This window comes from Aythya marila (genome assembly GCF_965140915.1).
Source record: "Aythya marila genome assembly, chromosome: 6".
Taxonomy (NCBI): domain Eukaryota; kingdom Metazoa; phylum Chordata; class Aves; order Anseriformes; family Anatidae; genus Aythya; species Aythya marila.
The window spans coordinates 3,938,218-3,965,693 of NC_139047.1; the positions used below are offsets into that span (position 1 = coordinate 3,938,218).

General features: G+C 45.0%; 1 protein-coding gene across 2 annotated transcripts; it reads right to left on the reverse strand.

The window, feature by feature from the left end:
- Positions 1 to 4,478: 4,478 nt before the first annotated feature.
- On the reverse strand, positions 4,479 to 27,184 carry MFSD6 (major facilitator superfamily domain containing 6). Of its 2 annotated transcripts, XM_082763975.1 has the most exons (8): positions 27,115 to 27,154; positions 22,248 to 22,405; positions 19,108 to 20,706; positions 13,855 to 13,952; positions 9,394 to 9,555; positions 8,737 to 8,835; positions 7,090 to 7,370; positions 4,479 to 4,882 (listed from the first exon to the last, which is right to left on the reverse strand). In XM_082763975.1, the coding sequence occupies exons 3-8, from the start codon at positions 20,652 to 20,654 to the stop codon at positions 4,727 to 4,729; spliced, it is 2,343 nt and encodes a 780-aa protein (XP_082620101.1). In that variant the 5' UTR covers positions 20,655 to 20,706; positions 22,248 to 22,405; positions 27,115 to 27,154; the 3' UTR covers positions 4,479 to 4,726. The 2 variants fall into 2 exon arrangements, with proteins under 2 accessions (XP_082620101.1, XP_082620100.1); XM_082763974.1 differs by lacking the exon at positions 22,248 to 22,405 and having other exon boundaries at positions 27,115 to 27,184.
- Positions 27,185 to 27,476: the final 292 nt, after the last annotated feature.

Below are 27,476 nucleotides of genomic sequence, written 5' to 3' on the forward strand. Positions count from 1 at the left end.
CTCAGCCCTTTGAGCAGCCTCGAAAAGGCAGCAGACACCGAGGCCGTTTGATCTGCTTGGATAACTGCTGTCAGCTGAGCTGCAGCACAGCAGCTGACCCACACATGGCTCCACTCTCATCAGTGTTTAACTAATTCAATACAAAGCAGAAAGTAATTCCTGGCAAAACCAGGAGGAAGGGAAACCTGGCTCCCACCTCCCTGCGCAGCCTTCTTTTGGACTTACAGACGAGGCGTATGGGGAAGAAGAGCAAAGAATGGGGAGAGAGGGCTCAGACAGTGAGATGTCTTTCAGCCCCTGTACCACACAGCACGAGGTTAGGGGATCTGTCACATCTCCTAGGTTCATCCACCTGCAGAGGTCATTTTCTCCTTTTGTTCCACAGACTATCCCTATCTTCCTCCGTCCTCACCTTGTTTCCCTTGGCTGCCTCCAGACTGCAGGGAACACAAGGCCATTACTTCTCCCACCACCTCATCTTAGAAACCCACCAGGAGCTGCCTGTGGTGGGGAGAAGTTTGCTCTCCCGAGGGCGATTTCAGACCAGACCGTACTGGCGTTCAAGGGGATTTCTTTTCTTTGTGACGTGCCTGGTGCTGCAGCACGACCTCACCGGTGGTTCCCCACTGCCCGTCTCTGGACAAGGGTGAAAATCCACCACCTCCAACGAAGAAGTGCCAACAAGTGCTGCCCTGCCGCATTCCAGGAGCTCCTCCGTGTAGCTGTGACTCAGATCCTGTGCCTGGAACTAGCACCGAGGCAGTCCTTCCTCGGTGACATCGTTACGAGGTTGCTTCATTTCAGAAAGAATGCTTCCACCGGACACTAAAGGGACAACGAACACCTTTTTGTGCCACATATTTATAAATATGCACAATCTACAGAGTATTTAAGGGAGAGAAACGCTGTCGAGCAGGTGCTCCAAAATGCATTCACTTCTAACTCCACAGTATTAAAAAATAGGTAGGCCACTAGCTTAAGAGTTCCTTGTAAGAGAGGCTGCTACTGCCAAGTGCACAGTTCAGTTACCACCCGGACTCAAATGTCAGGCTTGGCCAGGTGGGTCCTGTCACTAGGATGAAGTTGTTTTCGGTAAGAAGCAATTGTAAGGGCTACAAATTCCCATCCATGCAACTTGAGGCCAAGCAGGAGAAGCAGATTTATCCTAGAGGAAACCCACAATTTTTCTGGGCCTCCTCTTTCTGCTGAGGCAGTGATTATCCTTTCATGAGTATGAAATATATATTTATATACGATAGCCAGATAAGATATTAAGGTAACATTTAACCTATGTGATATATTAAATGGTAAAATAGGCTGTGTCATTTCTGATACTTTCCCTTTTGCTAAATCATTTAGAACAACACCAGACAAACCTATTCCAACAGGGAGGAAAAAAAATCCAAACACAAGTTCATCATTTGCCAGGGATAGGTCAATACTATCCAAAGTAGAGCAGGAAACCACTAAGCACATCCGAAACAGAAGTGCAGCAACATGCCAGAAAGGTGACTGCTGTAGTGGATAGCTGATACTGACCTTAAAAATCCTCCCAAGCCTGTTCCAATGCTGGAAGCGTTTCATCATTAACAAAACCTACCAGAAGCAACTGCTGTCATTTGAGCCCTTTGCCAACAGCGCATTTACCTGCACGGTGTCCTGTGAAGTATGGAATTACAGCGGTTCACTGGGACACTGCTGGCAGCTGGTGTCCAGAGCTCAGGCAGGAAGCCTGAGAACAGAATCCTGCTGTCAATCCACTGCCTTAACTATCACAGAAGCCTTTCTTCCGTAACAAAGAATGAATTGCAGTTATCTTCTCTTTCATTGTTAATTAAAAAATGGTTAGAATTTTGTATTTATTTTGTATTGTACACTATACTTGATATACTGTATGGTACTTTAAGGGTTTTTAAGTAAAAGTATTTTTCAGCTATGTTGTTCTCCTTCCGTAAGCACTTACTCTCTCCAGAACAGCAGGACCGAAATGAGGGAGGAGCCACGCAGAAGGGTGTGTGCATATCCTGAAGTTTCCCCCATTGCTGCAGATTTAAAGCTGTGCGTTAGCTGTGGTAGCTTCAAAACCTTGCACACCCGTCCCTGTAGGAGGCTGCCTCTCCCGTTCCTCCATTCACGACAGACCCAAACTGCAACAAAGCCCAGTCTGTAAGATGACCAGCGAGGTCTGAAAGTTAGACGTGGGAACAACAAAGCAGAACTGCCCCCGATGTCTCTCCCTGTCACAACGTTTGTGTGCATACACGTTAAACAGATGAAATAATAAAAAATGAAGTTCCCTCTGCCTAAAAATAAATAAATAAATTCCAGGCAAATGCGCCACTGTAGAGAACAGGTGCATGACTGCAAATATGTGCAGTTTATCAGACACAGGAATTAGAAATATTTCCATGCAGGCTGGCACAACCTGCCCTTAGGAGCCTCCACCTCAGACTGCTGGGTGACCAGCGAAATCCAGCTTTGACTTTCCCTCCTCTGTGTCCTGCCCACTGCCGCATCACGCTGTTGCGAGGTGATGCACACCGGTGTGCGTGCCTTACATTCTCCTCACCCCACGGCCTGATTTTCTCACGGGACAGATCTTAACACCGCACGAGATAGCGGCTGCCAGGTTCCAGATTCACTGTCCTCCAGGGAGTGAACCTAGCAGGAGATAATTAGCACCGAATTGTTTCTCAGTTCTGGTGGTTAAGCTCACTGCTGGCACCGTAACACGAAGACATGTAATAAAAGTTGAGATGGATACTATTAAATACATTATGGATAATTTATATTTCTTACCACGGTTTTTACAGTTTCACAAATATCAAAACCCAGGTGTACATGTCCATTTTGCAACATAGAATGACTCTACAATTCCAAAAAGAGCAGGCATTTCAAATAAACAATTCCAAGTGTAAACACAGTGTACAAGCTCTTCACCTCACAACCCAGGTGCTATGCAGGAGAAGCTGAGGTAACACCGTACAGCGTGAGCTCAACAGATGGTTGGTTTGTCTCGAGATGGTTTGTAGCATCCTTCCGTCCTGTCACCTGCTCAGCCCCTCGGTTCTCCCCCCAGTTATACAAACATACAATAAATACATTTCTGATTTTAAAGGACACTTCGACAAGTCATGAGGATTTACATGAGTACAGTACATTTAAGTTCAAGTGCAAAAAAAGTAATTAGTGGCTAGTCATCGATGTTCCTCTTCATTTTCTAAGGTGTTGGTCCCAGGCACCGCCAGAGCACGGTTTGGTCTAAAAGCACAGCTAAAGCACAGCCACGGCAGACCCCTTCAGCCAAACTAACTGCATGTCAAAGCGGGTGAAGCTGCCTACCCCTCCTCCTGATCAGCTGCTGCCATCGTCCTCTCCCCTTCCCCTAATCTGGCCCCCGCATCACCGCAGGGGCCGTGCAGCCCAACAGCTCCGAATCTCCCAGGAACGAGCTGTTGGGATGAGCAAACGAGCCAAAACGCTGTCCTGACCAAACCCCCGGACTCCTCCTCGTGCCCGGGGATCTCCCCCCAGCAGCAATTTTCACTATTCAGCAGCGAGTGAGCTGGCTGCAGTCGGTATTGAGAAGCATGACAAAACAACACAAAGTTTTCCAGTGTCTCGACGTCGGGCAAAGTTAATTTCCAACACGTACCGCGTTCTAGTGACGTACGTCTCCTCCTGAGAATCCCTCATTCGACTGGATTTCTGCGCCAACAACTTTGCCCCTGAAATTGTCATCATTACGATTTTTAGGTGACTCTCCCTCCCTCCTCCCTCCCCCCCTTCCCCAGGCACTTAAAGCTTTCTTAATAAATAACCACAGTAACTACACTGCATTAAATAAACCGCTGTATAGATGATGAAATAAGAACAAAAAAAAAACAAAAACAAACTGTGTCCATTGAAAACCTTGATCAATCTCAGGCTGTGCAATCTTGATCAAAGCTAGTCGTCTCAATACAACATCAAACTAAAATTACCCAAACACACACAACATACGCCCAGCTGAAGGGCTGCACGCACAGAGGTTAACTTCTTCACAAGCTTTCCTCCAGCTTTTTTGTTTCACTAAAACGTCATTTCAAAAAATCTTTGCTTTGCAGAACTAAACCTTTATCTCAAACAAGGTAACGTAGCTTCAAAAAACATATTCTTTGAATATGCCTTACTCATTCCATCACCGCAATATGAAGATATGCTTGCTAAAGCTACTCTGTATCTGAGAAATCTTTAGAGAGACAGGTTCATGCTGTTCCTATATTTATTGGATCCAATATTTTTAATAGACTATGCAGGGAAACTCAGTTTCTCTCCTAAAAAGTCTTTTCGTTTTGTCTCAGGAACAAATTCAAAGGAGAAAAAAAAAAAAAAAAGCTGATCGAGTCAGACACTCTGGCCTCAGCAAGCGAAGAGCGGACTCCCCTTTTTCTACAGATTGCAAAGAAATCTCACAGCGCTTGACTGAGCTTTAGCACAGCAGCCAGGAGTTCTTCCTACAGTCAGATCCGGCCACGTCACTTCCCTCAAGCACTCCAAACTGTTGGCTTCCCTGCTTGTGTCGCTCTGTGTAGTCCTACGAGTATTGTTGGTGGGGTTACAAGCTTGCAGTGCACCACGTTATGATCGTTAGGATGAAGGCAGTCCTACTTTTGAGCTCCTGCTCCAGCGTTCCCCAGGTGAGAAGCAGAAATCCATGCACTGCTGTGGGTGAGGTGAGCGCGTCTCAGGGCCCGGCGGCGGCAGGCTGAGCGGCGCCGTCTGCCTGGGCGTCGGGCGGCGCTGTCGGGGTCGAACAATTTCTGGGCTGCCCAGAATCTGGCACGTTTTGGGGTTGTCTCGCTGAGCTGGCTGATGAAGCACTGTAATTCTCATTGATTTTCTAAAGAGAGGGGAAAGCACAGCGTGCAAGGAAGTAAGTACGGGCACTCACAAACACCGTCCCCAGTGGCATCCCCCCCGATGCATTCAGGCACTTCTGGAAGCTCACAAAGCGCTCACTTGGGAAGCCCGCAACGGAACAGACCAAACTTAAAGAAGCAAAGCAAAAGTAGAGCATTGAAACCCAGAGGACACTGACAGCAAGCAGGCGGTCACTTACCTTCCATCTCTTTTCCTAACTGCACTTCCCCAAGAAGCATGCAAAAAACAAACTCGTTGTGTTTCAAGGGAAAAAAGCAATTAACTGGATTTCAGTGTTCAGACAAGACCATTACTTTGACCAAACAATTCTCTAAATTTTTTTTCAAGCTCCTTACATACGGCTTGCCTGAATAGTTCCTTCTCTCCCCCAGATACTGCTCCGACTTTCTCAATGGCAGAACATCCAGGCTATTCAAACAGGCCTCGTGAGGAGCATGAAAGCAAAATCAAACACCAGGCACTGTCCCCAGGATCAGAACAACACTGATAAATTTGCTATTAGAAGACAAGCTCTCTGTGAACGTTTGTTTTGCACTGAAGAACAGAGAATATGGCATGTACACCACTTTGCTTGGAGGATTAAAGAGCAGTAACAAAAATTGATCCAAAATCCTACAGAAAGGAGGAGTAATTTTTGCCACCAGTCCCATTTTCTGCACGCTACCTCTCCTTCCAAGTGATCTATTGAACAAGCTTAAGAGATTTGCACAGCCTTTTTCTAGTTTCAGTACTTTACCAGCACCAGCTTTAGGGATCGTGTGAAAGTAACAGCAGCAGTATTTTGGGGATGGCCAGTCCATTTGGGGAAGTGAGACAGAGGTAACAAGTGGATTTGGGAGGCCACAGCAGATGAACAAAATAATACAATAGGCGCATTGAACGTTGGCACAATCGACAAGAACTACTTCTGTATCAGCACAGCGTTTTTATAGGATGGAAAGAATAATGAAGAGACCGTGTTCTGCAGAGCTCCAAGAGGCATGACAGCCTGTTTGGCTGCTTCACAATTCTCTGTGGAGTGGCTGGGTCGTGTCCAGCAGTGTCAGACAAATCCCTTTCAGACACCACACAAGGGCAAAACTTTCCTTTCCTGCAATGCCCATCGCATGCGCTCTCTGCTGCTGCTCTCCTCTGCCTTTTACATTTTTGCTTTGTACAAACCAAGACCCCTGAGGACAGTTTGCAGTGGGAATCAGCGGCTTGTCTGGACAGATTGCTTGGATGTCAGACATTCAGTGATACCTTTGGTGCCACTAAAACACAAACAGAAAAACCCAACTCTCTCCTTGACTTGGGGAAGTTCAAAACACCCTAAAGCAAATGTGCCTGTAAATGTGTTTGCAGTAATAAAGACAAGTAAGAAAGGCAGGAGAGAGCTGACCCGGTGAAATTCCTACACGCTCTGCTGAGTCACTGTCCTATCCGAAATTGCCCATTTCTAAAGACGGGAGTTGTGGAAAAAGCCTTTCTGTGTTTATTCCTACTGGGTGTGTAAGAGGGAACCTCACCCACTCCTTCCAAAGCGGGAAACGCGGTGGTTTTAAGCTCACCCATGCTGTTCTAAAACCTGCACTGACAATTTTCCTGCTTTCCTTAAGCAGCATGCTTCAGCTCCGTTGCAGGAGGTATAGCCAAAGCATAATCCCAATCCATCCAACCCTCGATGAGACTATTAAAAATAGTTTGGGGTGAGACTGGATGGAAGGGAAATGGTGTCAAATTGTGGTAGTTGCCTGGAATACCTATTTCCACTACACTGTGGGCAATATGACAGCATCACCCAAGGAACCAAAACTAAGAAGAAATCATTTTACACTCTTAAGTAGCTCTGCATCTTCACATTCAATTATCATCTCGTGAATTTTGCCGAACACAAACCCAAACTCATGGGAACTCGGGTATATCTGAGCCTGTAGAACAGAGCCTTGCTCCACGTCTCCCTCTCCTCCTCTCTTCAGGAAGATGACACATGTAAAAATAGTTACTCCTGCTGCAGTACACAGACAGCAACTCTATTTCATACAGTACTTCAACTATTGTTTCACAGCTCCACATTTGCTACAAGCTGACAGAGAATACTTGCCAGGTAGGAACAGATTTACTCAGCTGTAACAGTTTGCTAGCAACCACCAGCATGTGAGAACTTCCCGTGCGTCAGAAGATTACCTGCAAAGGCTGATTCTCAGGTATTGGGTGGGTTTTGGAGAGCTTCACCATCTCTTTTATCTGGTAGACAGCATAGGCTAAGGTGACCCAAGGAGAAGAGCTGATGCCCCAGGCAGGCTTGTTCACATCCTCTTGTTCTTCTTGGTGTTTCGTTTTCTTTAGAGGCAGCCTGGGCTCAGTCCGAGGCATGACATCTTCTGACTGCTGCTGCACGAGGTCAATGGTCGCTATGGGGACAGGACTGGAAGGCACTGGGATCCTCTCCGCCAGCATCGCCTTTTCTGAAGTTTAAAACAAAGTCAGCACCAGCAAAAGCCAACAAGGCAGACAACCAACACAAAACAATTCTTGCTACCGTAACGCACTCATCGCCGCGCTGAAAGCAGGACAGGGGCGCTGCCCGCCAGGATATTTTACTAGCTGCATATTGTCTATGAGCCTGTAAGTAACACATCCTGTGCATTCTGAGAAAATATTTTGTCCAAGCATTTTACTGATGAAAAAGATCTTTTTCAAAATTATAATCCCATTTTGTTTACAGACTTTTAGATAGCACTCGATATTTTAAGCTATGGCTGGATGTCCTCTAGTAGAGGAAGAAACGAAGAGGGTAATCCTGCAGACACGTAACCACACGCGTTGCTTTACTCACCCAGCTGGTATTGTTGAAAGCAACCTAATCACTGCCATGCTTAAAATTAAGATGCACACTCTCAGGATGGGTAGAGCGCGTGTTAAATGAAAACCAAAAGACTGAAACAATGTAGGTAGAACAAGACCACCAAGAACGATCTATTCCTTTGTTGCTTCATGCGTAATTAACCAAAGGTTGATGGGAAACTGAAAGAGCAACTCTCCTTCCTTCCACCTTACCGCTGTTTTCATTTGAACAGAGGTGAAGAAAATTCTAGCAAAATAAATATTTGAACACTTCGGTACAGGCAACTTGATAACTGGTCAAGGACAAGTCATTGACAAGTCGTGAGTGACTAAAAAAAGCTGGCTTTCATTTCACACTGAGCAGTAATCTTTTGGGTAAAAAGCAGATCAAAAATTCATGACTTTTCAGAATTCCGCCACTGTTTTACTGTTTTCATAAGAATTACATTTATGCTAAATCCTTAACCTGGCACCAAGTTTTTTGTTTCTTGTTGGCCTTTATATTAATAGAGGCGGTTTGAGTTCCATCTGTGGGTTCTCTGATGCCAGAACAGAACCGAGGCAGCCCTAAAAGCTTCTGTCCTCAGCCTCTATAACCTCTGGCAGAGGTGACTGGGCATTGTAGCACGAGACTACTCAGGCACCCAGAAGGCAGCCGCAAGGGACTGATGCGAGTGGAACCACTCATTACATCCGTTAAGATTAATCTAAGAGATTCCCAGAACTAAGAGGACATACAGGTAGTGAAACATGTTATGCTTTCCTCTTACTGATAACCAAGAGCTCAGTGCTGCACTCCCTTGCAGAAGCAGCACAACACCTCAATGTTCATCACTGCTCAGGAAAAGATTTCTCATTCAGAACCAAACTGCTCAGTCAAAATCTCAATAAAGGCACCGAACAAAATTAAAGCAGCAGGAAATGACTTTTGGAGATACACTTTTCTCTAATTTTGCAGTGTCTTTAGTAACAGGAATATTTAATTACCTTCTTCTTCATCAGGAACTAGCAGCCACTGGATGAGTGCAAAGAGCAGAAGAATCACTAAACACGCCATTCCTATTCCTCTGAATGTGGCAGCAGGACCTGGAACGGGATTTTTTTTTTTTTTCCAACTGAGAATCTACTTACCTGGTACAGTAACACAAGATGAGTCAGCATTATACACTCTTAGGATATCTGTTGTCCCTTGCAGACTCTTGCCAGCTTGTCATGTTACATTTTCTTCCCCCAACACTTCCACAGGCTACGTGAAGGCCTTGTTATGGACGGTGTAGTTAGGTTTCACTTGCACACTGAGAGGCTGCAAAGTATCAGCCCAGTCTCTCACAAAGGATTCCTTCCTCTAATTTCAGGATCGAGTTGTAGATTTGCGCACATGATACTAAAAGTATCTAGGTATAACAACTTGAATCCATCCGAAACATTGAGAGGACGAAGCTGTAAATCAGCCTGGTGTGAATTCAGTGCTGCTTTGTCAGCAGGGTCCCGAGGGCCCTGCCAGCCTGAGCACCTGGCCGGCTCCTGACTTACCCCGTGCATTAATCCCTACACCTCGTGCATAAATCAGCTTGGAGCTGCTCGGCCAGTAAAACCAGAACTTCAATACCCAAACCCGAACTGCTCGGCGCGGTTCTTGCTTACCGAAATAATTGACCAAAACCCCTCCGACCATGGCCCCGCATCCCCTGCCCAGGCCCAGGTGGAGGCCTTGCAGGATCCCCTGGGCCGAGGTGCGCAGCTCCGGGGGCACGGCGGCGCTCAGGTACGAAATGCAGGCTGCCCATATGGCCGCGTGCGTGACACCTGCAGAGGGGACACGGTGGTGAGGACAGGGCCCGCGGCGTGCCCAGCAGCTGACAAGAAAACCCCATCACCCCCAGTGCCCGTGGAGTACAGACCAAGCCACGTCCCGCGGCCACATGTCCAAGTCAGACCCCCGTATGGATTTTGGAAGCCTCTTTCCTGCAGATTCAGGGTGATAACCACTTTTTTTTCCACCCTAGAACAGCGCAGCAGGGAGAGGAGCGATGCTCAGCGTGCAGGAGCAGGCTGCAGGTGGAGCCCTCGTCTCTGGGCACCTGCTCGGTGGCTTTCGGGGAGCGGGGAGGAAGGGACAGGGAAAGGCTGGGCTGAGAAGAAGTTGGAAAAGCAGAGCAGCCTCGGAGCTCGTCACACGTTGAGTACGCCTGAACTATTTTGCCACCCTCAGACTGAGTGGGAATATTTATTCTTATTTGAGTGGTACTAAAAATAGCAATCACAGCTTACCAATGCCTAAGCTCTGCCGCCTTCCTTAAAAAAAAAATAATGTGTTGGCACAACCGATGATTCAGTCAACATGTTTCTGTCCTCTGCACTTGACTTATTTAGGAACATTTGGACACTCAGCAATCCCTTCTGCGTTCAGGCTGAAGGCTCTTCCGAGCAGGACGATGCATTAGTTTGTCACATACCCAGAGAGTAACCTGGATTCTGCTCGGATGTCAAATGATAAACAGCAGCCTTTGAACACTGGCAGTGTCCAGGTTTGATACATGCCCAGGAGGCTGTGCAGTTTGATTTAATTCCAGATTGAAACAAACACTGCGCAGTGTCTGGGTTTGTACCCAATTAACTACTTAGAGCACACAAAGACCACTTCCATACATCCCGGAGCTGGCTCTGGTCACAGGCACATCATCTTGTTGAAACATGAAAGGTTTACATTAGGGTGAGTGTGTTTTACCTCATCATTTACAGCTTAAGGCTGTAAACCTCAGGTTTTCCATGGAAAAAGCTCTGAATTTAAAACTCACTGAATATCAACTGTTTTTTCCTTAATGTAAACTCACATAAGCATTGCAAATAGCAATGAAGAAATGTCCCAATAACAGTGCAAAGCTAATCTAATGTAGCTAATGTGCTTTTGTTTTACAAACATTTTACAACTCACGTAAAACATTCGGTTTTATCAGCTGTTAAAGAGTCTATCAAGCTTTAAAGCCAGGCAAATCACAAACACATCAGACATTATTTGAACCACCAGACACAATCCTGCTGTCCTTGTTTGGAAACAAAAGGCTGAATTTAGCCAACGTGTTCTTTATGTTTTCACCTCTGCTAGGATATCCAGATAGGACACGGAGCTCCCAGTTCCCCTGAAAACGAATCCACCCCTTCAAACCAGCTTATCTTACTGGCCTCTAAAGGTACAGGCTTTTATTTTATTTTATTTATGTGCAATTACTATTGTGAGTTTTTTATGATAATTATTTATGCATCAGTGGCTTTGGAACAGTTTTTACAACAACTTGTGTAAAGTCTGGTCTGGATTACTGTTAATCACAGTTCTTTCCGAAAGGAGCTGTTAACAATAACCGTATTTTGAAATGACTTGCTGAAACCACTAACCACCATTTGACCATCTGGAGTACAGCAACAATAAATGTAACACCCCTCTGTTATGCTCCGAATAATGATGTTTAGCAAACTTAGCGCTACTTTCCACATGAAACCAGAGCTCAACATTTTGGGAGCCAAGTTTATTTCAAGAGGTCCATCCTAACCGTGCAGTTAAGGATCCAACCTCTGCTCTCCAGACATATCTGTGTTGGCTGGAGCACCAGCAGAAGTCAGTTCTCAGCACAGCACTCGCTTTGGAGTTTGTTGGACAACTGCCATGTGAAAATAGCTAATTTTCAGCTTATTCGTATAGTTTTGGATGTCAGAAAATTCCTGTAATGCAGCTTGGTTAGCTAAGCATAGCTGTTAGCAGGGAATTTGAACCATTGTTTTGGAACAATGTGAACAATAATCTGCAGCTAACTAGTACATTAAAATTTAATCTGTTAATTGCAAAATTAATGAGATCGCTTGCAAATTCAGCCTGACAGATGACCTGTATGTGCAGTATTTACCTGCCAGAATGCCTTCAAAATTACCAGTTAAAGATTCAGCCTAGGCCTGTATCTTCACACACTGCGTGTACAAATAAATCCTACAGATCTGAAATTGTGAATTAAGAAGTGAGCTTTTATCTCCTCATTTACTCCTCTGAGAGTGCAGGACACCTCAGAAGCCCTCACCACCCCGTTACGCTGGCAGCAACCAAAACGTTGCTGTTGCATGGCTCCTGTTGCAATCGATAGGGGCAGTCTGCAGACGTCTTCCAGCAATGTCTCCATGCCCTTCAGCACAGCACACAGGGCTGATTCTCCTTGTATTTCAGGAGCATGTTAAGAAGAAAAACAAATTCTTTACAAGAGTCAGCTGAAACTGTTGTTGACCTTAAAAGCCCTTCAGCTGAGAGCACTGGAGTTTACACAGACTCTGACAGCTTCCTGGAAGCGGAGCTGTGCTTTATTACAACGAGGGCTTCACACGGGATTTAAAAGACTTATCAGCTTGATGCAGTTACGTGGCCCACATGGTGCCCACATGCTCTGTATAATGTGATTTTTTCTTGGTTCCAAAGACTTCTAGCCCTCACATAACAAAAAGCAGCTACCACTCTTACCTCCCACTGTCAGCAAACTCCCATAATGAAAATAAGAGCTCCCACCTCACCAAACTTCATTAAGGTGTCACTTCTTACCCCTCCTGACACATTCCATGGATGCGTAGGAAACAAAGAAGAGTCTCAAGACACAGGTTTTAGTAATTACTGCGGAAGAAATAATGAATTGGGAACAGAGCAAAAGCAGTAAGAGCGGGGAGGGGAAGAGAATAATAATGGGTGGGAAAAAAAAAAAAAAAAAGCCAATTGTAATTTAAAAAGATTCATTTGTTCTACGATTGACCAAGACTGAATGAAATTACTGGAAGGTAACAGATGTAGTCGTGTAGTGGCAGTAATTAGGTACACACACAGTGCCTACAGGCTTCATGGACACCAACACCATGTTTAGTTTTGTTGTTTTTGTGTCTGCGTGTGCTATTTTTAACTTTCTCATTTTCTGGCTCTAAGTAGCTGCAAAATTCATTTTTCTCCAAAAAGCAAGATTAACCTAAGCGTACATAATTCAACAGTGGCTACAGATTCTTTGTCACATTACCACATTTTAACACTTGGTATGAAAGGTGATGTATCAATTCAGTACCTGTGATTTGGAGGATTTTTGTATCAAAATTCAGAAGCTCTCTTTTATGGCAGATTAATACAATAAATTGTTTTTTTGGCAGGCAGGAAAGGACTCAGGAAATAAAGATTCATTTCTGTGTGTATGCAGGGATCTACACAGTGTTCACCAATGGCACTTTCATGGTTAAGCTATTTTTAAAGGCAGGGAAAACATTCTCTGCATTTAAATTAGCTATTCTCTTGCAAGCCTGCAAATCCAAATAATTCAGTATTCTTCAGATACTGAAGGAACAAAAAGTAAAATAGTTTACATTCTTCCTGGTTTTGAGCAGTGGCACCCATCACAAAGGCAGGAAAAAAAATACAAATTAGAGCAATTTATACATTAATATTGCACTGAAGACCTTACAAACCTCTTTGACAACGTGACTTGGAAATAGGGCTCGACTTACTTTTCATAGACCAGACCTCTGTGGTTCTAATTAAGTCAGTTAAAGGGCAATTATCTTAAAGAAGCTCTATTAACACAGACAAAGCTACTGAAATAAATTCCTCTCCAGCCATTAGAAAAAAGAAAATTCAATAGTCTAAGGCATTGATCAAATGATACCCTGAAAAACAAGTGCAGAATATTTTACCAGAGACAGAATGACCCAGACTACATTCTTTTTAATTTTTTTTTTTCCACGGCATCCTTTCAAGTATGGTGACCTTTTGCATGTAATGAAGTTCATATTTATCCACCAAACAGGATCTGTGGTAGGCGTGTACCCAGCTCACGCTCTGTCTCTTTGTTTAGCTAAAGGGTGTGTTGCCTCGCACAGTTCTGCTTGAATCAACAGTGAACTGTGCACAAATGCAAACCCACCCTTCTGACGTCAAATATTTTCCAAGATAAACAGTAAAGTTTTATAAACGTGGGTCTTCTGGGATATTTGTAGTCAAAAGAAAAAGGAAAGGAAATACCAGATTTTTATTTAATCACAGTTCAACAATATAAGCACATGATCTTATACTGGAAGGCCATTAATGCACTGTCTTACCTTGAAGTACTTCCATTGGGAGAACAGTCCAGGCGTTTTCCAGATATGAGATGTAAATGTAGCGAGCCGTATTGCAGGCAAGGCCAATATACAGCACTCTAGAAGAATTAAGGAAAAAAGAAGTCATAATAGTTTGCACTTGCCTTTTTTTTTTTTTTTGGTATGTTACAACACACCTTACTGCTTCAGAAATCAATTACACGTGTACAGAGTTTGCTTGTCCGAAGCATTTGCTCAATGTGGGGAAAAAATCAAAAGGGTCAGCAGAGATGCAGAGCTTTTAATCAACCTTGGTAGCTTCAAGCCATACTCTGCAGAGAACTGTATGTCACAAAGCATTTCTAAGCACATTCAACATCCCTTCCAAACAATCTTCTTTTCTAATCATTCAGACATTATTCCATTTTAATAGCAAACCTGATGCAGGTTTGGATTAGAGGAATTAATTTCACCCCAATTAATCTAAGTTTATAGTCCCAGTATCTGCAAACTGCTCAGAACTACTCTAAAAACACATCCCACAGAAGCAATATGGTTTGTAACAACATGCCTCAGGATAAAACTTAACCATCCTGTTGAAAAGCAGCAGATGCTGCATCTCAGAAGGAGGGAAAAAAGCTCTTATTACAGCTTTTAAACAATGAAGCACAGAGACTATTTTTCACGGTAGATTTCCCACTGCACGTTTAACCCGATGACTTTTAACTTCCAGTTTTCAGATGTAGCTTTGTTTACCTTCAGGTTGCATATTCATCCAGCTGGATGGATAGATCTTTCTCTTGCTTTGAGAGGGATTTTAGGAATGACTGACTTAATTCGAAACATGATTTAGCTTGAGAAAAGATGCTGTTGCAACCTTTAAAGGTTCTTCAGAAATAAGGATTACTTAATCCCTAAACATGCTTCTTGGTTGACTCCTGGTTTGGCACGAGTGATTTAAATGCAACTGGTAATTAATGTGCAAGCACTGATACTGTGAAAGAACGTGTTACTCTTTGTGCTGATCTTTAGTTAGCTATTCCACAAAAGCACAGCAAGGTTTAATTCACTGGTACATAGCCACTGACAAATCTGGAGTGAGATGCAATCATAGAACTGCAGCATCTTGTCAACATTTGAGATCTCTAAATATACATGTTGACAGCTAAAATACCCATACCGTAATTTTCAGCGTGTCAGCGATATCAAAAAAGATTAAAAATTATAAAGGCAGGCCTTTTGCAACAATATGGATTTACAGACAACAATACAGATTACTTTCAGTAAGTTGGGTGAGTTTGCAGGGTTTTTTCCCCCCCAAAATTACTCAAACTGGTCTGCGCACCGTGCACCACAAGTTTCACCTCTCCCTTTAACTAATAACATCTGGGCCAAACAAATAACTTGGTGTCTTTTACAGCCACAGCTTAATGTAATTCTGAGGTATAATCACAGCTGTGAAGTGTGATAGGACACACAGTACAAAAGGTGAGTGAACCGAAGAGGTTTGCGGGCTCCTATGTCACTAAGTGAGACCCAGGGTAACACAGCCTCCTGGGGACATGAAGGAACCATCCACCTCACGTACCCGTACCCGTCCTTCCCTATCAGCATTGCTTATGCCCCCAGCTCTCTGTTTAGGGCTGTTTCGCCTCAGTTTAATTTCAGTTTTGTCTATCAACAACTCTGCCCGTCCAGCAAGAGCTTCTTTCCTGTCACAGCCGTTCCCTGTGACCAGGCCGCAGGCGTGAGGCGGCCGCCGGCGCCATGCTGGCACCCTCGCCACCAGCACGCTCAGCTACCTGCCTTCCCCCACAGCATTACACCCAAACCCTGACTTAATCAGGGCAATTTAGCTAGCTTCTGCCTTTTAGTTTATTAGAACATGGATGGGGTTTTAGGTAAATGGCAGTTACTTGTGTGAAGATTTCTGTCAGGATGCTTTGGGAAGGGCACACCAGAACTTTTGTGTATTTACAGAATCGTTTCAAAAATTGTTTGCAATAACCACTTAGGCTTTTTATGAGACCTAAATGGATAACGTAAACAGACGGTTCTTACGAAACCTATTTGCAGTATCCACAGAGACACCGTATTCGATTTACAGGTTAAACACTTAAAGCACTGGATCTATATTTATGTCAAGACTAAGCTGTTTACAGCCACGACTACCAGGCTCTGCTTCCCATCAAGACTCGCACGCTGGAATTATGGTCAGACAAACACACTCAAGCTTAACCTTGAGTAGGAGGTTACTTTCAGAGATTAACATCCTCTTCCTAAACTCAGTGGCAGCTCGGAGTGCTTCTACACAGGGTGCCACTCAGCAATGGTGCCTTAACATCTGACAGGCAGTTTTTTATGCTTTTCCATCATAACACCCTCTCAAAGAATAGTGGATTTCACGCAGCTGCTGATGACATTTCTTATAACTTTTTAGTTTACATCTAAATGAAAATCACCTCTCTTGTTCTTAGAAGGTGGCTAGAGGCAAAACAAAAGGCCCTTAGCACTCTCTTCCCAAACCCAGAGGACAACACAGCCCTCCAGCCAAACTGCTTGCTGTCATTGCTCCGGGCTCCCTCCAGTCACCTGCTTACATGCACCATCAGAAACACCAGCAGCACGTGGCACATATTCCTGCAATATGCACGGGAAAGCTGGCAAAGACAGAAATAAGGCGTTATAATCAGCACACATTCACACGGTCACGCTTAGAAAACCCGGACAAGGAGTTTGGTATTAGTACAAGCAGCCTGTGAACACAACAGGTTTCAAGATGTGGGGAGGAGCCTGTGTGCTAAGGCATACAGTGGTCGAAACTGAAAGCTCTGCAAACCTAGAAAATGAAAACCGAGCTCATATGTGACATGAGTGTAAAGTCCATTTTCTTGTAGTTCGACAAAGGACAACTGACAGTATTTCTTCCCGCTGCTGTGACAGCGCATAAGGAACTCTGCTACTCATACCTGTCCTTCAAAGGGTTAGGACAGGAGTCATATTGTTCACGGAAATACTGCAGGAAGCTTGCCTTCAGCCAGCAGTCTAACCACCCAAGAGGAAGAGTGCATATGTATCCATGTATTTTTTTAATTTACTGACTTAAGTCAACAGAAGGTGAGACAACCTTATCAGTGAAGTCATCTCGCCAAAAAGAGAAGTCAAGCCACCTCCCCTATAACCAAAATACCCCCAAAATAATTCACAGCTAGCTGTGGATTAAGCTAGTGACTTGAAAAGTGACTTTATCTTTCCTATCTCTGACAAGAACTTACAGCTGAATTCCCATGAACAGCTAACTCTTTGTATGCCAAAATGCTAAACGAGGAATTCTGAGCTGTGAGAGGTGGCACCAGGGAGGCAGAAAAAACATCCCAAGAACTTCTGGCTAAGACGGCTCCAAGAAGGGCATCTAGAGGAGACTTTTCTTATTATGGGTTAAAGAATACCTGCACTATAAGGCGACAGACATATACAGAGCTATCCAGAGAACATGAATTACAAACTCCTATCAACACCTTCTTGTATATATATAAAGCTTTATATAGTGAAGTTCAAAAAATACAGGAAGGGGAACTAGAAAGAGACTTCTCAAGCTGCGATGACTAAATATGAGTAAGCATTAGACAACATTAAAATATGAGTAATCTGCACTTCCCAGGTGTAGTTACAAGGAATGTTGTTCCATTGCAAACACAAACTAGTATGTTAACAACTTACCAGTCTTGGTTTGATAGGCTTACCAGTGCGAAAGGAAAAAGAAGAATTGCCCCTGTACATCATCTTTCTTTTTACAGGCTAACGTCCCTGTTATCCCCCCATACCTTTTATGCCATCGTATTCACAAGCCTATCATTCTTTTGGGTTTTCTTCTTTCTCTAGTTGAAGTCTAAGCCTGTATTTTGCCCTATAACAATATAAATGGAAAGAGCATACCCAAGCTATCTTTAGCTATCAAGACTGTGATCTGTTCTCACCACTCCTCCATCATCATATCCTTCCTCCAGTCTTTGCATGCAAAGTGTCACATTTTCCTCAAACTAATTGTTAAATTCAGACATTAAATGACTGACTCAAAGTAAAGAGAGACTCCTCAGTTTAAAGGAAGGAAAAAGAAATCTGTTAAGTAAATTCTCAAATTACTGTGCTAAGTATCTTAAACATTTTTAGTAGAAGTCAAATGAATCAAAAAAAAAAAACAACACCACACATCCCAGTAAGAGCAAATCAAAAAAACAAAGAGCAAAAACACAGAACAGAATGCACAAAAACAGCACAATCAGACAGCTTAATAAAAGCCATCTTAATGACTATGTGATTATAAATGGGCTTTTTGGAAAAGACATACCACTGAGAGCTCTGTGCTTACTGGCACTGAGTACCTGAGTAAATACAAAACAAAACAAAAACCACCACCAACAAAAACGTTACAACTTCATTAGCCGAGATCCACCCCTACCTTTCTTCCCTAATCTTTATTTTAAAGACTGAAGCAACTTATAATATGCAGAAATTAAGTTATTTTTCAATTTAGAGGAAAACAACATTCACAAATATGATGGAAGTAATCGATTTCACTTAAACAAGGCAAAAAGCATGTGAGAAGTTCTCATTTCACTAGCTAACACGCACAGTTGCAACTACAGGAAGAGAGCAAGGAACTGAACTTGTAAGCAACACTACCAAGCTGCAACCTCATTCTGCCAACACCCCGAGCCTGCTGATGGGGGCATGTGCACAGGAGGTGCTCACCTCGCTGCTTCATCTCAGCCTTCTTCCCTCTCAGCATGCAACTGACACCCTTACAGGCTACTGTGGGGGCAAAGACTGCCCTGCAAGGAGAAGTGGGCTAAGCAGGAGGTTTCCAGAATGCTGCTACTCGCAGGAAAAATAAAAATTAAAAAAGTAAAATTAATGGGAAATGTAATTCAAAACAAACGATCTTGGAGTAGGAGGCAATTTGTCAAGATCTCGAGCAGAGCTCTGAATCGCTGAACTAGGACATCTTCTGGAAATGTCTGCAAGGGGTTATGGTGCCACGCATGATGTGTGCACTAACTGAAAAGCTAACGAAGCATCGCAGAACGTTTTCAGCTCTTAAAATAATAATAAAAATCTCCATTAGGCACCTTCATAGCTGAGCAGGACTTGGAACTTCAAAATAAAACATTTAACTCAAATTTCACTTCATATCACAAGGCCAGGCCCCAGACTCAATTATTTTAATTATTTTTTTTTGCTATAGCTCGTTAATGAGTGCTAAGATCTCCTCACCTGATGTGTCCAACCAATTCAATCAGCTTGTGGCTGAAGAAGTAGGCAGTCAGCTCAGACACATGACTGAGCACAGAGCAAACTCCAAAGAGAGTGGTGGTGCCATTCAGGTCTTCCAAGTGCCAGTAGAGGAAGGTGAAGACAAAGCCATACCCAAAGCCCATGAACCATGCCACGAAGAGCACCGAGCCATACTGGATACTACAAAGCAGTTTTATGAGGTCCCAAAAGCTGAAAGACTGCGACTGGCTCATACTGGTTGTAGGAGTGTTGTCGGAGGATTCATTGGAGGCGCTCCTGTCCACCTGGGATATTTCCACCTCCTTCCTCTTGTTTTCCTCTTGCTTGAAGTGCGTGTAATGAAAGCGGAACTGGGTGGCCACAATTAACGCCATTGTCATCAGAACACCAAAAACGATGAAGACTATCCTGTAGTTCTTGTATTCCGGAGCTTTACATCCTTGACCTTCAATGACGACTTCTGTATGGGTGTAGTCGATGCCGATTCCCACGGAGAGCATGGCCAGCCCCCAGCCCAGAGACCCCCACATTCGCTGCAGCCCGTAGCGGTCCCGGTGCTTGCCGAGGTATTGCAGAGTTACGGTGTCCACAATTGTAACAGAGGAAGCGCTGAAAAACTCTCCTATTATGACAACCAGCAGAATGAGCAGGAAGATGGCTTCTACTTCTTGCTGATCATAAACGAGCACGGCTTGGTCAGAAGGCATGGGCTTTGCGGTGACGGCAGCTGGGGTGGTGCTTGGAGTCGTGTTCCCTGGTGAGACTGGGCTAGCAGTGGTGTTTTTCAGAACAGGATGGGTACTGTTTTCCAAGGCAAAATCCATGTCACTGCTCTGCGTAGGTAGCAGGAATGTTATTTCAGGAGTAGCAGTCCCTGTTGCTCCCAGAGTGGCCGGACTGGAAGTCAGCAGGTCTCTCTTCCCACGAACTTTGGGGGATGCAGCACTCAGGGTCGTTAGCAGAGATGGCATTGAGGCGTTTTGTGAAATGGTGGTTAAAAGGCTGCTTGCGTTGGTGGGATGGGCTGGGGGAAGGCCCTTTGGTACACATCTTAAGGTGGCTGGTCTAACAAAACCAATCCCCAGGTTAAATAAAACCCAGCATAAAAGCGAGAAGAGAAGGACGATCTTCCCTTTCTTGAAGCGATCTGCTACCACTCCCCAGAAGGGAGCACTGCAAAACTCAATAAAGTACCTGATGCCCACCAGAAGTCCGCTCTGACTGGGTGACATACCCAGCTGCTTGTAATACACAGGCAGCAAGGGGTAGAGAGAGCCATACGCAGAATAGAAGAAAAAGTAAAAGACCTTCGAGATGAGAAGATCATTGTTGATTTTGACGCAGTGCTTTTCTAGCCAGTCCAGCTCTTCGTCTGGGACAGTGGTTGTCTCTGTCGAAGGGGATTCATTCTGGGGCTGCAAGTCTTGATCCTTGGAAACGCCGTTGAAAGGATCAGCAAGCACGTATTTTCTTTTTTGTTCTTCTTCATCGTCAGTTAAAATGGCAACCTTATCATCAGCTGCCATGGCTTACCACAAGCATCCAATATTTGGTGAGCTCTCAGCAACTAGGGCTACCCTGCAAACAAATAAAACATCACACGGTTAAGGATCCACACAGGAACAGGTCTGCTATGCAAGTCATCAAGGACAAACAGAGCTTCTTTTTTTATAAGTGGCATTCCTAAGCAACAGATGCAGTTGTTGCCACAGCAGTAATTTGTGGGAGGAGAACTTTTCAGGCTGAATAGAATAGAGAGGTGGGAATTAGGATGGTGAGAATTAATGCTAATACACGATTAATATAAGGGACCCTCAAAATTAGGATAACAACCTTAAAGGCATCAAAGCCCTGGGGCAAAGAAACACAGGGACAGAAACTATGCACAGACCCTACAATGACTGGTTCAATAAAACTCTGAAATTGAAGCAAGGTCAACTGGAGCATAAATTGTACTGCAGCCGCCCACATTTATCCTTCGCAGAAGAAAAAAATAAATTGCAGAACTGACAAGCAACACTTAAAAATAAACTCACCACTACTTAAACACTGGTTGGACTGAAGAGTTTTCACATTAAAAACCAACAGGCCACTCTAATGAGCTGGGTTAGCTAACGGAAGCTTTCCTCTTAAGGAATAAAACCAAGTTATGCCAGCAGACTACCTCACAAAATCACTGTCTTAGGCAACTACTATTGCTGTAATGTTCACCTAGGAAGATTAGCTCACATGCGTTATGAAATGGTGAACGTTTAATATATTTTGGTTTTGCCCTCCCTTTTCTGTTTTGGTTCAGTGTTCATATACAGAATCTTTTCAAGCAGCAGGATGTGAAAATAGCATTTTATTTGCCTGAGACTTCTCCGGGAGTGCTGAAGTTTTGATATGGAATATATTTCTCATGGAGTCTGAAGTTTGTTTTTTTTGCAACTCTGCACTTTGTTTCCACTAGAAGAGCTGCAACGAAACTGCAGCCTTTGAGAACTCAACTGAAAGCACAATATCATCTACTGAAAATCAGTCATTCACTGATATATCCAGCTTCTTTAATTATTTAATGATAGCTCAGAATGTACTTAAATACCGACAACATATTTGCAAATCGATGCAAGGCTAGTAGCAGATGAGAGATTTAAACATTCATAGGTGTATTAAATGAATTGATTTGTGCTGATCCAAGGTACACAGACCAGGCGACGGAATAAGCCACGGATAATTGTAAAAGCAACAGCCCATTAGAACAATCTAAACCTCAGTTCAGCGTTACACAGCGCTAAAAATGCCACCATTAAGATCCCAAACTCTCCTGAGGTTTCTGTTTTTCACTTTTAAATGACATTTCTGTGGGACACTACCTACAAGGATCTCTGGTTTTACTTAAACAGGCAAGGTTGCACAAACAACTTGGAGCTGTGACCATTCATGTATTCAAGGTCAGAAGTTAATCAAAACAATGCCAGCACATACACAGACTGCTTTTTTTCTTCCAGTTGCTCTAAAAAGACTTCAGAGACAATTGGATTAAAAAAAAAATAAAATTCAAGTGTCAAAAGACTGGATAAAGCCTTAATTAAGTTGTTTGAGCAGTCTAATGTGAAAATGCATTTTCTTGCTCTTACCTGCTACCATCAAAAGCCACCAAAGCCAGCAGCTATTTCGTTAGTTCCTGTAATTCTCGGTGCAGCCAGCCACTTCCACCTGACAGTTGGACGGATTACGGGCTTTCTGCTCACATGCTTGCTCAATTTTGGCTTCAATATCCACAAAACAAGTCCTTCTAAGGAATAAATTAGATCTGTCATCATCTGCGCTTTTATTTTCTCTAAGCTTTGCCTTGCTTGGACAACCAAGACTCCAGAAGAGGTGCAGCTCAAGGGCATGGAGCAGAGGATTGGGTGCTGTTCCTGTGTCCTGACAAAACCAGCAGACTCTCACCTGCTTACTAGCTGTACCAGACCTTTACAGACCTTTACTTCTGCAAAATACATTTCCTCACCCCCACGACACAAGATCCAACTCACATGTTAACCACTCGGACATCCAGACAGCTCGTTGCAAGCATTCATTCATTCCAATTGTCCTAATCTAAGCACAACAGCCGTACTCCATATCCCTAGGTATGAGCCATCTGATTTCACACAAATTATAGCGGGAACTTTTACAGCAATCTGTATTTCATCTGTTTTTAATTCAGCTTCCCTTCTGTGTGGGAATGGGACGCCAGTTTTTGAAGTTGCATGGATAGTGGCTGTACTAAAAATGGTGACACTGCTCACCTCGTGGCCCCTTCTTCCCCTCCCTGCGACGTCTGTTGGCCACAGCACCCATCTTCTTCTCACCTGTTGTGTGCAAGGATTAATTCAACACTTCTAGTACTCTGACTAGAACATCTTGAGTAAGAATGCTAGGAAAAGTGTATTTCATAATAATTTCAGTAAATATTTTCCCACCCTGAGAGTGTTTCATTGAATATTATTAATAACACAGAATATACTCTTCAGAAATATAACAGCACCAAGACTGGTAGGAGCCATATGGCTTTCTTTAATGTTTTGATCACTAGTTTGTTTGGAAGACAGTTTTTTGAAAGTGATTTTATTTAGCGATTTTTTAAAATCTAAAAATAAGCAACTGGAGATGAGAAAGCCAACGAAGCGGTATTGTCACTGAAAATCTACAGAAAACTTATTAATCTATGTGGCATTCCTTCTCCTGACCAAAAAAAACACACAGCCAGTCAGGGACTGAACGAGCAGCAAAATCAACCAGATGGCAAAACAATGTACTTTGAAAGTAGGACTAGACAAATACCAGCTATTTTAACCAGGCTTCAAATACCGTATCTTCTCTTTGCAAAACCCTTTTCTGATCCACGAGACAGTAGGAGGACAGAAGACAGCGCTACCAGCAAGTTTAAAACAACAGAGAGGAGGGCAGGCTGGGAAGATAAACAGGAGGATTTCGGCACGAAGATGAACTTTAACTCCTTAAGGCACGACGGAGCACGGAGCTCGGGCCCAGGCCTGCTGGTCCAGCTGGGCCGACTGCGTGTGCACCCAGCAAAGACCCCGGAAAACTGGGGGAATGCTTTTGAAACCTCCCTCCCTGAACTCAGGCAAGAGGTGTGAACACCCAGGAGAGGCAAATGGGGCGAAACATCCGCCAGGACCTGAGAAAGTGCCAGCGATGGGAAGGGATGAGGTGTAGCAGCCTCCACCTGACGGAGGCACAAGCTGCTGTGTGCCCACAGCTTTGTGCTCCCGGACCGCCACATGGAGCAGTGCCCGGTCTCTACATTTTCATCATCCCATCCCCCCGGTGGTACAACAACTGCACAAAAGGCTTCAACACACGACAAAGAGAACCACCCCACGCTGAAGCCCCATTTGAAGCCGTGCAGGAAGCTTGCGGCCGGCCCGGCAGCCTCAGGCCTTTCCCCACGAGATCACACGCGCTCCGAGCCCGGGTGTGTGTTTCTTTTCAGATAAAGGATGTGCGTGTTAACCACAAGACCATTCTTCCTTCAAGCTCTGCACAAATAGGCTTGTTTAGGTGAGCACTTGGGTCTCATTCTCCTGACACAGGAAGGTGCCCTCCTGGGTTGCATCTACCCCTCCACCAAGCCCAAATCCTATTTCAACCCCCAAAACGTGTGAGGCGTCTTTCAACCCGCTACCCACTGCCACGAGTGACGGCAGCGTGTCTGCAAACCTCCAAGCAACCGGCTACCTGAGGAACAGGGACAAAAAGCATTTGTCCTGACGACCTCAGTGCTGCTGCTGCGATGGGCATTGCAACGACGGCGAGGAGCCTCTTTGGCAGGCAGGCAGAAGACGACAAATACTCTGCATTTAGTTAAGTACCTTCTTGGCTTTCTTACCATTTTTGTTTCTTGAATTGATCATGCTTGTGTTGGCTCTCCCAGTTAAGAGGATTTCAAGACCAGGAAGGATAAAAAGTGAATCTAATCGAGACGACCAGACATTACAAGTGGAGCCAATCTTCCCAAAAACTTGCGTGGAAAAAAAAAAACAACAAAACTTCATACTGAGTCAAACAGTGCTAACCAACAGGTATCAGACTGGGGTAACAACTCCCTAAACTTCTCAGGGAAAATCCCATGGCACTTAGAGCTTTACAGGATTAAAAACAAGGCATTAAAACTCCACTTGCAGGCCAACAGAAAGTTAGATTTGGGGTGGAAGAGTACAGCTCATTTTAAATACTTACTTCAGTATAAATATCCCATTTGTTAGGCTTTGGGAATTAAAGCATAGTTAAGACTCACACAACAAAACATCTAACAGCATCAAACTTGGGGTTTGGATGCATACTGAATTAAAAGAAAACAAACAAAAAAAAACAAGCAAAAAGACCACCCTGCAGTTCATCAGAACATAGTCCAGCTGATCAAGAGTAGCCTTAATCTAGATTGTTAAGCACCTAGAAAGATGACTGTGCAGATTTACATTTGCACAGTCTCTGGAAACATACTCCAAGAGCAGATTCCAGAAGAGGAATCATGAACTAATCCCTCAAGCAACACAGAGCTGTGATGGAGCAGCCTGGATCACTGATGCACTGCGGGGATAAAGCAAGGCCAGCCAACAAGGGATCACGTCTTACTTCGCTTTCAGACTTCCCCTGACTAGAAAGCTGAGTTTGTAGTGAACTTGGGCAATTCCACATCAAGTTTTCATATGAACATTTTAAAACAAATCTGATAAAAAGATGACATGTTTCTTATTTTAAACAAACACGCACTGAAGGTTTACTCAGGTTACCAATTACTGTTTGATTCACAACAGGGCTGTTCTAGAAGTCAACTTAAAAGCTACCTGTCCTCCAAAGCAAGCTCACCTCTCCGTGCCCAGGCTGGAGCCCACCTATCACCCTCCATCTCCTCCTCAGCCCCACACCCCTTGCTGGTCCCAGCTACAACACTTTAGGATCGAAGCTGTACCTGTGCAGCATCTCACAGCGCTAAGCCCTGCATCCAGCAGGCCTACAAGGCCTGTCTGTAAGGAGCACACATAATAGGCTGTGTTTGCCATTCCCAAGCAAGTTTTACCCCGGAGGAGTAGCCTGGTGCTGTCGCCTGTGCCCTTGCCAAGAAGAAGCACAAAGCGTGCTGTTTGCGTAAGCGTGCACAGCCTTTCTCTCATGTCCTTCATCTCCTCGTACATCGCGCCCCAAAGCTCCCTGGGGCACACCAGCCTCTGGGGAGCCCTCGGAAGGGCTGTCCCCAGCCCAGCCTGGCCACCTTGCTCTCAGCCATGAAGCCAGGAATAAGTCTCATTGCGGGAATTAACTCGGTGCTGGAAAACGTATTTGTTGCGGGTCTGAAGCAAGACATCAGTATTTTAATGTTAACTCCCACAATTAGTGTTTCTAAGAATTGAAACCACTTTGTTCTGTAACACTTAATTCTTCAAATTGCTTTATTTTGCTTTGTTTGGCATGCGCATACTTCAAATTTTGGTCTAAGTAAGTTTTTGTGTGCATAAAACCCCGCATTCTTTGACACGTCTAGTCAGTTAGATTGAGACTGAAGTATGTTTTATGCCAAGATCGGGTTTTTAGTAGGTTTAATGCACTTGATAATAGGTCTGAAGTTGCTAAGTTGCTACAACAATGCTCGTGGTAACATCAGGGAAGATAAGAACACTATCAGATCCTCATCTGCTGCTGCAAAACCATTAAACTCGCATCCTGGGACTCCTGCCTTCTGAGTTGTGTTTTCCACTGATTACTTGCAGATGAAGACACATAGAGCAGCAGATACCCCATGCTGTAATAAAGGTAATAAATGAGCATCAGCAGTGGCTACCCACATTATCAGCAGCAGTAACTAGGGAAACACCAGCAAGTGACTGGCGCAAACTACTTTTAAATCAGTTCCTTCTGCAGCCAGGACTGGGCCTGGCTGTTTTATCCTGCAGGGACGAGCCGTGCAGCTTGCCAGGGAGGGTGAGCACAGGCCAGGGGAGGTGTGCTGGGAGCGGGTGCCCAGAGCCCCAGCCCCAGGGGAGGACAGCCCCAGGCAGAGGCTGAGGGCGATGCCACTGAGGCTGCCCTGGCAGCAGCTACATGTGCGACCAGCCGCAGCTTCCTCACGTCAGCTCCTCGCGTCATCTCCTCCGGCTGCCGGTCGCTCTCCACCTGCTCCAATATTATTTTCCCCCTAAAACCTGCTGCAGACCCTGACTGCGCCCCTGCCATCCCAAACACCCCCCATAGGAAGCAGACAGCGATCGCCCCGCGGGTCACCCGAGAAGGCGCTGGCTACCACAAAAGTTCCTTTGTCCACTCCTTATTTACCCCCAGCACCACAACCCTCAGGCCAACCAACACCACAGCCAGCCTCCCCCAGCCCCGAGCGGCGGGGCTGGACCCCGCGTCCCCCCCCACCCTCCAGCATCCCCCCGCCTCCTCCACCCTCTGGGGGCCGGCAGGTCCCCGCGGCTCGGCCCGGCGCTGCCTCACCTCTCCGTGCGGCTGCGGGGGGCTGCGGGGCCGGCCCCATGCTGCTGCTGCTGCTGCTGCTGCTGCTGCCGCCCCTCCTCCTCCTGCTCCTGCTCCTGCTGCGGGCGGCTCCGCGCTCCCCGGCCGGGCCCCGCCGAGCCCAGGCCCCGCCGCCGCCGGCGCCGCGCAGGGGCGCTGCGGGAGGGAGGAGCCGGAACCGGCACCGACACCGGCACCGACACCCCCCCCCAGGTGTTTTTACACTGTTTTTAAACACGGAATGCACAAAATTACCTACAGACACCCGCCGGAAGCGCACGGTGAGAACATTGGTAGGTTTGGCTTGAAAAGGAGTCGGTGTCAGCTGACTGGGAGGCAGCCGA